This window comes from Palaemon carinicauda, chromosome 14, assembly GCF_036898095.1.
Source record: "Palaemon carinicauda isolate YSFRI2023 chromosome 14, ASM3689809v2, whole genome shotgun sequence".
In the NCBI taxonomy this organism is placed as follows: domain Eukaryota; kingdom Metazoa; phylum Arthropoda; class Malacostraca; order Decapoda; family Palaemonidae; genus Palaemon; species Palaemon carinicauda.
In genome coordinates this window covers 11,332,729-11,346,370 of record NC_090738.1, presented here as the reverse complement: position 1 = coordinate 11,346,370, position 13,642 = coordinate 11,332,729, and the positions used below count along the sequence as shown (strand labels likewise).

At 32.3% G+C, this 13,642-nt stretch overlaps 1 protein-coding gene across 1 annotated transcript in view; it reads left to right on the top strand.

The window, feature by feature from the left end:
* The first annotated feature begins 860 nt into the window (after positions 1-860).
* LOC137652680 (glutamate receptor 1-like) overlaps positions 861-13,642 on the top strand; it is an 89,457-nt gene continuing 76,675 nt past the window's right edge. The window contains exon 1 of the mRNA XM_068386084.1: positions 861-877. Within this exon, the coding sequence (XP_068242185.1) occupies positions 861-877 (17 nt within the window). The remainder of the gene's footprint in view (positions 878-13,642) is intronic.

The window sequence follows — 13,642 nt, the reverse complement described above, 5'->3', positions numbered from 1 at the left end:
ACCCACCCGCTCTCCTTTTTTATCCTTCACGCCCAAGTGTCCCTCATCTTCTGTTTCTTCTTCTGGATTCTCTTGTTCGAAACATATGGTCCATTCGGGGTTATTATGATAAGGAGAGTCGCTTCTGATAAAGGAAAAGGAGTGTCGGATACCTCTGATAGGATTTTCGTGTGTGCTAAGGAGCGCGATCTGTTTCGGCTAAGTGCCACGCAGAAGTTGGGAGTGCCACGCCAAGTGGTGGAGAATGCCTTTCATATTTTCAATCAGGAATTTTCCCTTTTATGGAATTTTGCCGTATTTTCAAATCTCTTCGTCTTTATTGTTATTTTCCTTATCAACTGGTTATTCGTATATTCATTCAATCTCAGTTTCCTAATTCTTGTTAGGTTTATTAATCAATTAACTTTCAATGTAGCCTACCTGATTTGAAATTTAATTCTAGATTTTATTTACAATTTTCATATCGTTTGTCTTCATTCCATTTTCCTTATACATAAAGTTTTGATTATACATATATTTTATCGATCTCAATCTCTCGATTCTTGTCATATTCATTAATTAATTAACTTTCAAAATAGCTTACCTGATTGGGAATTGATATGCCTAATTCTATCTGGGAATTCATAGCCATTACCAGTTTCTTCAGATATTGGCACCAAGCTTAATTTGATTGATTCGACTTTACCAGTAGGAAAGTTCCACATAGAATTCCTCCCTTTATACCGTCATAATTCATCTCCTAAGGAGGACTCGAGGAGTCTAACCTTCGGCTGTGTCTGGTCCATAAAGAAGGAATTCCTTCGAAAGGTGTTTTTCCCGTCATATCTTGTCCCAGATTTCTTCAACAATAAAAGGACTCTATGGTAGATGAAGCGAGGTATGTACCAAAGAATGTAGCTGTTCCATGTGACTAGTGTACGCGACACGTCAACAATGATGGCTAAACATCTAGATAGTACGCACAAACATGCACTCTCCTCTCCCTAGGGTATGACTGCTCAATCTCCCCCCTACCCTTAGGACGGGGAGCGCTAAGCGTGACCATTGTATTTTTATATATATATATATATATATATATATATATATATATATATATATATATATATATATATATATATATCCAAACACTCTCTTTATTATATAAGGGAGAGATTGCCTGTTATGTTAATATTAATAACGATGATGATGATTTAGTAATTGAAATTATAATGAATATATTTTTCCAACTTTCCATTATATTAAATACCACTGAAATCTGTAAATCTTCTTTATACAGATTTTGTGGTCAAGTAATATTTCTTTGCGTTTTTAGTTTGTGAAAAATATTTCTCTGTACAAAAGAGGTAAAATACGTTCTTTATGTCCAGTGTTAATTAAAGTTTCATACTTATATGATAAACGCTTTTCATGACTTCTATTATTAACTTTATTCATTGTCAGATGACTTTACTTTGTCTTTTTCGTCTTTGAATGTCAAATATTGAACTAAAATATTGGATATAGGTTACGAAAAGACCACTTTTATTAGGTCTTGCTTAAAAATCCCTTAAGGGTTAAGACATGTATTGAAGAATATAGGCCCAATAGGAGTTTGAATTGAGAGTGTTGTGAATCGTCTACATACGCATGTGAAGCACTTTGAATACATGAATGATACAGTTGGACACAGGAATTCCTTGTATACCTACTCTGAGGAAGTGCACCTAGCCACACCCATACTGCACTTCGAATTCCTGTGTTTAACCTCTGCCAGATTATTCACCGTGAAGTTAGAGTGTGTCAGGGTGTACCTTCTCGGAACAAGATGTACCATGGACTCCTGTGTCCAACTGTACGTTATAAGTAGTTAATATTACCTGTAGGTCGATGCTAACTATAATTTCCTCTTTGGTGATTTGAAGCGCCGTTGGGTGAAGCACCAGATAATCTTTAGCTACGTAATCACATAAAAGGAAGGGAACCAAGTATGCATTTAGTTATATGTGGGATCATAGTGGCTATTCTAGTTTTCTAATTTATCAAATAAATTAAGGAAAAAAATTCTGTTGTATCGGCAGGCCATAGATCAAGTCCCCAAGGCTACAAAAACAAAACGAATTCACCGTCCATAGAATATTCTGAGATTATTTTCATTACATTAAAAAACAAATAACCTTAAATAAAGCTGTTATTATATCTTGTTAAAATAGACATAAAGTAATAGGGCCCTTGGGTTTATGCACAAATAAATTATACAGTCGAAAACTTCAGTCTTGCAGAAATGCCAAATTAGTTTATCCAGGTCACTTTAATAGTAGAAGTAATACGTTCGAAACAGATCAAGATTTGAACAAATGTTGAATGTGAATGTTTTAATGATAGAGAATACATCAATCGATGCCTCTGAAGGAACATTTTGTCTTTTTAAGTCTTCATGAGAGATACAAGTTGATAAATTTTGTTTTTCTCAACGTTGAATAAATAAAATAGTTTGAGGTTTACATACCAATACTTGAAATTCAAAAAGCGCTTTAGATTGTCACTACTACTACTACTACTACTACTACTACTACTACTACTACTACTACTACTAATAATAATAATAATAATAATAATAATAATAATAATAAGGTTATTTTGATTTCGTGTAAATATTTTTTGCACCAAAAATTAATTTGATTTTTCTCTTATAACGTTAATTTATTGTTTTGTAATTATTCCCAGAAAATCTCTCTCTCTCTCTCTCTCTCTCTCTCTCTCTCTCTCTCTCTCTCTCTCACGCACACGGGAGCGATTTAAAACTAGAGAACGAATGAATGAGCTCCTTGACTATACGGAACAGTTCCTTTCAGAAGAAAAAGAGGAGTTATGTCGGGTGTCGGGCAATTACGATAAGGCGGAGTGGGTGTACTGATAGAACAGAATTATCAGCTTTAGAGACAATTTGGAAGCTGTCAGGCCAAGGAAGTGGCCCAGATAGACAGTAAATACGAAGCTGTTAAGATTCTTTTGCACTTCTTCGCCGGGTCTTTGATTTGTGGAGGATTTCAAGAATTTATGATAGGTCCATTTAAAGTTGGTAGGACTCTCTCTCTCTCTCTCTCTCTCTCTCTCTCTCTCTCTCTCTCTCTCTCTCTCTCTCTCTCTACCCAAAAGCAAGTGGAGTCTGCGGATGAACTATAAAGTCTTTTGAGACATCCAAAATCTTGTAACACTCTCTCTCTCTCTCTCTCTCTCTCTCTCTCTCTCTCTCTCTCTCTCTCTCTCTCTCTCTCTCTCTCTCTCTTTTGCCGTAGTTAGATAGGCACTGCACATCACAAGGAACTGCCTATCCTTTGATGAATTTAGCCAATGAATCCTTTAATGATTTAGTCAGTCTAAGGGACGACTGGCGAAATCTAACCGAGGCCCTTTGCGTCAATAGGCATAGGAGGAAATGATGATGATGATGAGAGATGAAACTCCAACTATCTTATTGCGTGGCTTCTGTGGTACGACCTTCTTGTAAAAAAAAAAAAAAAAAAAAAAAGAAAAAAAAAGAAAACGTTAGCGATTGAATACATACAAATGAGCATCAAACTGTGAATGCAACAATGAATCGTATCCTCTAATTGGAGTGAATGTACTACATTTATACTCAGTATGGGGTACATTTGAAAGAATCTGAAACTCGTAGAAGTACAATTGTATTAATATTTATAATTACTTATATGATCTAAGTCATACACGTAGCCCACGGACGTAATGATGTTGTACATATACGTGTAGTATTATGTTGTTACAGAGGCCATACATATAACTTGCTATTACTTATAATTCACATTTCATATATAATTCTCCAAAGTTCTATTCACAAGAGTTTAAAGAGTTGTGCTATTGAAATGCTATACAGCATACAAATTTTTTGCAACTCATCAACGATTTGCAAATGGAAGAGAAGCAAATTTTGTTTAATGAAATGTGAAGTGTGGCCAAGTAACTTCATGTAATGTGTTTTCTCATGTATCGTAGCACCTATTGTCCTATGGAACATCTGAACACAATGCTACAGGTGTGACACCGGTAAACCTGTTAATGGGGAGAAGTATTAGGAAAAAGTTAGATCTGATGTATGATGATATAGGCTATCCCAGTTTCCGAAATCAATAAGACTTTGAAAATATGAATTATGGGAGAACTTTTCGAAAGTAAGACATTTTACGTATTCATATCTTGTCATGTTAAAGGTCTTACAGTACCCAAGAGAAAGGGGGTACCAGGAAAGATTGTTAGGGAGATAGGCAACACGTTGGTGGAAATATTATAAAACAGCTTTCTATAGTTTATATAGGAAAAATTATTTTAATGCTGTTACTGTTCTTAAAATGTTTTATTTTAATTGTTCATAACCTCTTGTAATTTATGTATTTCCTTTCCTCATTGGGCTGTTTTTCCCTGGATAAGCCCTTGGGCTTGTAGCTTCCTGCTTTTCCAACTAGGGTTCTAGCTCAGCTAATAACAACAACAACAACAATGATAATAATAATAATAATAATAATAATAATAATAATAATAATAATAATTAATAATTATTGATAATCAATTAGATCATACTGATATTTGAGTTTCAAAATCTTCAGACCTAGTTGTAATAAATGTACCAGTTGTTCATCAAGATGTTCAACTGTAAATTCGGATTCTGTTCTTGCACCTATCCAGAATGTTACTATTGTACTTCCCAATAGAGAGAAGCCCCCTGAAAGATTAGATTTGTAAGCTTGTTTGTACATTATCAAGTAAAGGAGGATGTGACTGTTATGTATTTAACGGAAAGGTCATCACAAGTAATATGTATGTCTGTCTCATGTAACAGAAAGGCATATGTAACGAGATAGTGATACACGTATCGTGCAACATCTTTGTAACCGTATGTGTAGGTCTTTGATTATATAATTAATAATAAATGTTGGTGCAAATGTGCTTTAGTTTTAAATTCTATCAAGTCCACATCATAAAGATTACAAGTCAAGTAGTTCAACTCCATCAATAGGATACAATTTTTGTATACATTTAGTATTACTTACATGATCAGTAATCTATTAATTATATTGATTGAAAGCTTGCGTATCAAAATCGGGGCTTTTCCCTTAACTCCATACGAATACATCCTTGCTTCACAATATTACTATACAAATTATATGAATATATTGCAACGCTATCGGCGTATGGGTGGCAAACGTTTTTATGGTTAAATGTTATATCCACGAGACTCCATCTGTTGTCTGGTAGCGAGACTAAATTTAACAAACTAATTGTTTCCTTTCTTCATAGTTGTTATATTCTAAACATTCAATTAAATTCCCTACAATTATATAGCGATGTGATATCGGATGAGTAAATGAGTATTCTCAAAAATAAAAAGAAAAAGATATTTTTCTATTAATGTAAGTTATTTAGGTTTTGCATAATCAAAAGGTTTAATCTTTGAATTCAATCGGTTTGATCTTGGAAGTGGTAATATTCTGTCTGGGCATTTAATATCAGGAACGTGAAAGGTAAATTTGTATTATCAGTAACTTCAAAAGTTTTAATATTTAACATTTACTTGTTTCTAACAAGTAGTATATCCTATGATATTCGCTGAAAACATTGACGATAAGTGAAATACTTAAGAAATGGTTTCAATCTACAATTCTGTTGAAATATTAAGAGGATCTTAAAGAAGGCAATTTTAAAGTTAAATCAATTCATTTAGCAAGTAGAATCGTGTATTTGTCATGTGAAGAATTAGAAATTATTCTAGGATTTTCATATTTGTATTGTATAGGTAATTAGAGTAATTTTAATCAGGTTATCTTCATTTTCTAAACCATAACAAGATACAAATTATCAGGGTAGTTTACCAGAGGTTGAGATTTAATTTCTCTTCTTTATCTTATTTCAACGGACCCTAAATAGGTGAAATATGCGTTTAAACCTCATGAAATTAATTTTTTTTTGTACTGATTTTGTAGATTCATTGTGTTGTTTGTATATATATATTTTCCTTGAAAATAGAAGAAATATAGAAGTGTTGTAGCGGTGTATAGTAATGATATTTATTCTTCAATTTACTGGATACAGCTGAATTGATTATTGACGGATAGCAAATAAATTCCGTTAATAACTACTATAAATCTTCGTCGCCGAAATTTCATGTTTGTTAGGTGTTAGTAAGATGACTGCTATTAAGGTCTTCAAAGATAAAGAGTTCAGTATGGACCGGCAGAGGTTACTTGACAGATAGGCCCTGCGCATCTCAAGGAACTGGCTATCCTTTGATGAATTTAGCCAATGAATCTCCTATGGATTTAGTCAGGCTAAGAGACGACTGGCGAAGTCTAACCGAGTCCCTTTGCGTCAGTAGGCGTAGGAGGAAATGATGAGAAGTTTACCGTGTGGTTCAGTATAAATCTGTTTTCTATGAGTTAAGATCTCTGTCGTTTTCTTTGTTTGTTTTCAGGATAAACTATAATTTTTATTTCATTAGTATTTCAAAAACTATTCCATCATGTATACTTCACTTTACTTATTTTAAGGGCTGCTTTTTTGGTCATATAAAGCAGGGAAACCTTGCTCCCTACGGGACCTCTACAATCATTTTATCATGTTCCCTCGAAAACATTCAGTATTTCACACCGCATATTGCTCGTTTATTGTCAAATCCACACTATCGAAGCACTTGGAGAACAGGAAAATTTTCAGTTTCCTCTTGTAAACCTTAATGTCTTTAGTCTTTCGGATGTTTAGTAGGAGCTCAATGTTTGATCTCTGGGCCGCTTATTAAAAGGCTCCAGAGCCTACAGTAGACATAGGTCAATAATTTGAAACCATCTGTAATTATTCTCGTGTCAACACGATTTGTTGGTTGGACAATATTTAGCAGTTCTCTTAAATATTTTGGACTTCCAGTTCTAATAACTTGATTTCCAGTTCTAATAACTTGATCGGTTATTGTACATATTTTAAACTCGCTTCTTGCTTTAACAGGTAACCAGTGCAAATCAGTTAGTGTAGGAGTGATCCTTTCTTGGGGTGGGACACCTTTTATCAATCTTGCTCCTCTGTTTATTGTTTCGTAATTTATTAAGTTGCACTTTGGTAAATTGTAATAGATGGAGTTACAATAGTCAATCCATTTTGTTTTTACCCTGTTAAAGCCTAGTTATGAAATCTGTCCAGGTAGTTTATATCATCATCATCATCATCTATTAGTCCACTGCAGAACTAATGCCTCAGACATGTCCTTCCACTTGCGTCTGTTTATGGTCATTCTATGCCTGTCTATGCTCTCAAATTTTCTTAGTTCATCAATCCATCGTCTTCTCTTCTTTACCCTGCTTCTTTTACAATCTTTAGGGAACCATTCTGTTATTCATAATGTCCATATATTATCTGTCATTCCCATTATATTCCTGCTCATGTCCATTTCTTTTTTTTTTACATATTATTATTATTATTATTATTATTATAATGATGATGATGATGATGATGATTATTATTATTATTATTATTATTATTATTATTATTATTATTATTATTATTACTCATATTACTATTATTATTATTGTTATTATTATTACTATTATTGTTATTATCATTATTATTGTTGTTATTATTATTATTATTATTATTATTATTATTATTATTATTTATTATTAATTATTTATTATTATTTATTATTATTATTATTATTTATTGTTATTATTATTATTTATTATCATGATTATTTATTAATATTTACTATATTTATTATTATTATTATTATTATTATTATTATTTATTATTATTATTATTATTTATTATTATTATTATTTATTATTATTATTATTAATGATAATATTTATTAATATTATTTATTATTATTTATTATTATTATTATTATTATTATTATTATTATTAGCTGGTTGGAAAAGTATGATGTTATAAGCCCAAGGGCTCCATCAGGGAAAAATAACCCAGTGAGGAAAGGAAATAAATAGAGCATGAAATGTAACGAACAATTAAAATGAAATATAGTAATAACAGTAACAAAATTAAAACAGATCTTTCATATATAAGCTATAAAAGGAGACTTATATCCGCCTGTTCAACATGAAAACATTTGTTACAAGTTTTAACTTTTGAAGTTCTACCGATTCAACTACAGATTCCACAACTTGGTCACAGCTGGAATAAAACTTTTAGGTTAATCTGTAGTATTGAGCCTTACGACGAAGTATGCATGGCCATTAGAATTAACTGCATACCTAGTATTACGAACAGAATGGAACTGTCCGCGAAGATCAGAATGTAAAGGAAGGTCAGAATTACGAAAATTCTTATGTAACGTGCATAACAAACTAATTGAACGACGGTGCCAGAGTTTAATATCAAGATCAGGAATTAGAAATTTAATAGACCGAACAAATGTCCAACAAATTAAGATGAGAAACGACAGCTGAAGACCAGACAGGAGAACAATACTCGAAACAAGGTAGAATAAAAGAATTAAAACACTTCTTCAGAATAGATTGATCACTGGAAATCTTACAAGGGTTTCTCAATAAGCCAATTGTTTTATGCAATTGAAGAATAGACAAACCTAATGTGTTTCTCAAAAGTAGAATTTAAGAGAGTCCTACAGAGTCAAAGAAACCTTATCAATTCTGATATCCGGATGTTGAGGAGCCACTGTCCTCAACCTACTTATAATCATACTTTGAGTTTTATTAGGATTCAACTTCATGCGCCATAATTTCCACCATGCACTAATTTTAGCTGGATAGTTAATAAGGGATTCAGCAACCCCAGATCTCCATTCAGGAATATCCTCTACTTTAGTGTGCTTTCATATCCATGTTGCTCTTTTTCTGTCACTTAGTATTATTCCCATCATTACTCTTTCCATAGGTGTTTGAATTGTAACTAGCCCATGTTTTAAGATCTCTGAGTTTTTATGCATAAGTTGATATTGGTAGGATACTTTTCTTTTTAGAAAAAGTGGGATTTTAATTTTCCTAATCTCTTTTTTTTACCAGATCTTGTGACCTAGGCAAATACTTACTGTCTGTCTTATTATTATTATTATTATTATTATTATTATTATTATTATTATTATTATTATTATTATTATTATTACTAGCCAAACTACAACCCTAGTTGGAAAAGCAAGATGCTATAAGCCCAAGGGTTCCAATAGGGAAAAATAGCCCAGTGAGGAAAGGAAATAAGGAAATAAATAAATGATGAGAACAAATTAACAATAAATCTTTCTAAAAACAGTAACAACGTCAAAATAGATATGTCATATATAAACTTAACAATGTCAAAAACAGATATGTTTTTGAGAAACACATTAGGTCTGTGTCTTCTTCAATTGCACAAAAAATTGGCTTATTGAGGAAGTCTTTCAAGATTTTCGGTGATCAATCTGAAGAAGTGTTTTAATTCTCTCATTTTACCTTGTTTTGAGTATTGTTCTCCTGTCTGGTCTTCAGCTGCTGATTCTCATCTTAATTTGTGAGACAGAAACTTACGGTCTATTAAATTTCTTATTCCTGATCTAGATATTAATCTCTGGCACCGTCGTTCAATTACTTCATTATGCATGTTGCTTAAGATTTTTCATAACTCTGACCATCCTTTACATTCAGGTCTCCCTGGACAATTCTATCCTGTACGTATATGCATTAACACTCTCTAGAAGTTCGTCGATAACTTTTATTTGTTTTCTGCATTTTCATTGAATATTATCTTAGTTTTACTCATATTAATTTTCAGTCCTACATTTCAGCAGGGAGTTTATATATATGTATATATATATATATATATATATATATATATATATATATATATATATATATATATATTTATTATTATTATTATTATTATTATTATTATTATTATTATTACTAGCCAAGCTACAACCCTAGTTGGAAAAGCAAGATGCTATAAGCCCAAGGGCTCCAATAGGGAAAAATAGCCCAGTGAGGAAAGGAAATAAGGAAATAAATAAATGATGAGAATAAATTAACAATAAATCATTCTAAAAACAGTAACAACGTCAAAACGGATATGTCCTATATAAACTGTTAACAACGTCAAAAACAGATATGTCATATATAAACCATAAAAAGATTCATGTCAGCCTGGTCAACATAAAAACATTTGCGCCAACTTTGAACTTTTGAAGTTCTACTGATTCAACTACCCGATTAGGAAGATCATTCCACAACTTGGTAACAGCTGGAATAAAACTTCTAGAATAAAGTGTAGTATTGAGCCTCATGATGGAGAAGGCCTGGCTATTAGAATTAACTGCCTGCCTAGTATTACGAACAGGATAGAATTGTCCAGGGAGATCTGAATGTAAAGGATGGTCAGAGTTATGAAAAATCTTATGCAACATGCATAATGAACTAATTGAACGACGGTGCCAAAGATTAACATCTAGATCAGGAATAAGAAATTTAATAGACCGTAAGTTTCTGTCCAACAAATTAAGATGAGAATCAGCATCTGAACACCAGACAGGAGAACAATACTCAAAACAAGGTAGAATGAAAGAATTAAAACACTTCTTCAGAATAGATTGATCACCAAAAATCTTAAAAGACTTTCTCAGTAAGCCATTTTTTTGTGCAATTGAAGAAGACACAGACCTAATGTGTTTCTCAAAAGTAAATTTGCTGTCGAGAATCACACCTAAAATTTTAAAAGAGTCATATAAATCTAAAGAAACATTATCAATACTGAGATCCGGATGTTGAGGAGCCACTGTCCTTGACCTACTTACACTCATACTTTGAGTTTTGTTAGGATTCAACTTCATACCCCATAAATTGCACCATGCACTAATTTTAGCTAAATCTCTGTTAAGGGATTCACCAACCCCAGATCTACATTCAGGGGATGGAATTGATGCAAAGAGAGTAGCATCATCTGCATATGCAATATATATATATATATATATATATATATATATATATATATATATATATATATATATATATATATATATATATAATCTTCATCATCATTATCAACCTTTGCTAGTCCACTGCAGGACAAAGGCCTTAGACATACCCTTCCACACGCTTCTGTTTAGGGTCTTTATTTGCCAGTCTATACCGGCAAAATTACTTAGTTCGTCAACCCAACGTATTCTCTCCCTTCCCCTGCTTCATTTGCAATCTCAAAGAACCCATTATGTTATTTTTCTTGTCCATTTATTGTCTGTCATCCGCATTATATGTCCATTATATATATATATATATATATATATATATATATATATATATATATATATATATATATATATATGTCTGTATGAATGGAAGAGAAATTTTGCTAAAGAATTCTTCGACAGGAGTGTAGTAGTGACTGATAAAATATAGTATAGGTCATACCCTCTGGGGCGAAACCATTCAAAAGATATTCTGATCGATTTATTTTAGGTAAGCACTTACACTTGGAAAGTGTTTTTATTATTATTATTATTATTATTATTATTATTTATTATTAATTATTATTTATTATTTATTATTATGACTTGCTAAGGTACAACCCTAGTTGTAAAAGCAGCATGCTATAAGCCCAGGGGCTGCAATAGGAAAAATATCCCAGTGAGGAAAGGAAACAAAGAAAAATAAAATATCTTAAAATGAATATTTCCTGTATAAACTATAGAAATCTTAACCAAACAAGAGGAAGAGAAATTAGATAGAATAGTGTGCCCGAGTTTAACTTCAAGCAAGAGAACTCTAACCCCAGACAGTAGAAGACCATGGTACAGAGGCTATGGCACTACCCAAGTCTATAGAACAATGGCTTGATTTTGGAGTGTCCTTCTCCTAGAAGAGCTGCTTACCATAGTTAAAGAGTCTTTTCTACCTTTACCAAGAGGAAAGTGACCACTGAACAATTACAGTGCAGTAGTTAACCCCTTGGGTGAAGAAGAATTGTTTGATAATCACAGTGTTGTTAGTTGTATGAGGACAGAGGAGAATCTGTAGAGAATAGGCCAGACTATTCGGTGTTTTTATAGGCAAAGGGAAAATGAACCGTAACCAGAAAGAAGGATCCAATGTAGTAAAGTTTGGCCAGTCAAAGGATCCCAACCCTCTCTAGCGGTAGTATCAGAACCGGTAGCTGGTGCCCTGACTAGCCTACTACCTCTATAGTAATATAGTGTAAAAGGTGATTGAAATAAGAGTAACAAGAAATGAATAGCCAGGAAACAACACAGTGCTCTGCATAATCAATATCCCAGACCTGCACCACCATATTAACGCTTCACGTAGAGAGAGAGAGAGAGAGAGAGAGAGAGAGAGAGAGAGAGAGAGGGTGTTAATCCTATCTATTCAGCCTTGCACCTATTGTTCCTTTAGTATTCATAGAAAAAGTCGAGAAGGCCGTGGAAAGGCTATTTTCATCCCTGGAAAGACATGAGTGACATCGCTTGTCACAGTGAAGACACGCAGTGCCAAGACTTAGTCACAATCCAGAGGATGACGGGCCAGTTTCGACCCGTCCGTCACTGTGAACAGTAGTGCTGGGCACTGTAAGTACGTCGAGCAGTGGATTTGTGTTCATTCTTCGGTCAAGTTTAGGTATTTCTGTTTGAACGTTCACGGACATTCAATTATTGATATTCATGGATTTAGGGCTTGAGTATTTATGCCGTTATAACTTTCAATTTAATGTTCTTATTTCCTTTTATATATAATTAATCGTAAATAATTAGAACGACATGTCTCTTTTGTAAGAATTTGGTAAAATTGTTCTCTCGTTTTATATAACCTGAAGAGAAAATACTGGGTGTTATGTCAGTATGCTATTCATTTAATGATAACTAAGCCATTTTTAGATACTATTTTAGAGCTTTTAGTTATAGGATATATGATATATATATATATATATATATATATATATATATATATATATATATATATATGCTGTCTTTGAGTTTTATACACCAATAATACAATATTTATTAAAGTAACATGTTCAGAATCACGCACACACGCTATACACACACACACACACACACACACACACACACACACACATATATATATATATATATATATATATATATATATATATATATATATATATACATACCGTATGTTATCTGTGACTTTTAGACGCCACTTTGATATTTATTAAAGTAACATGTTCAAAATCACATACGCACACACACACACGAACACACACACACACACACATATATATATATATATATATATATATATATATATATATATATATATATATATATATATATATATGTGTGTGTGTGTGTGTGTGTGTGAGCGCTTGTATGCATGTATGCGTACATTTTATTTATATATATTATATATATATATATATATATATATAATACAATTAAATGAATATATGTAAATAAATATATATAGTGAATTTCACAACTGTCACTGCCATATGCCATATGCAACTTCAACTAATGAATCATACGTTAACCCCCTAATCAGTAAAAGATTCCAGTTATCATTTGCTTCTTAAACATACACAGAAGCTCATCAGCAGTATGAAAAACTAAGTTTTCTATGTTATATGTCTCTATACAAAGGATGCCTATTCTATATTTTACAAACCCCTTTGATTAAGAAGTGTCCTCTAATTTGCTAGTGTATTTCTC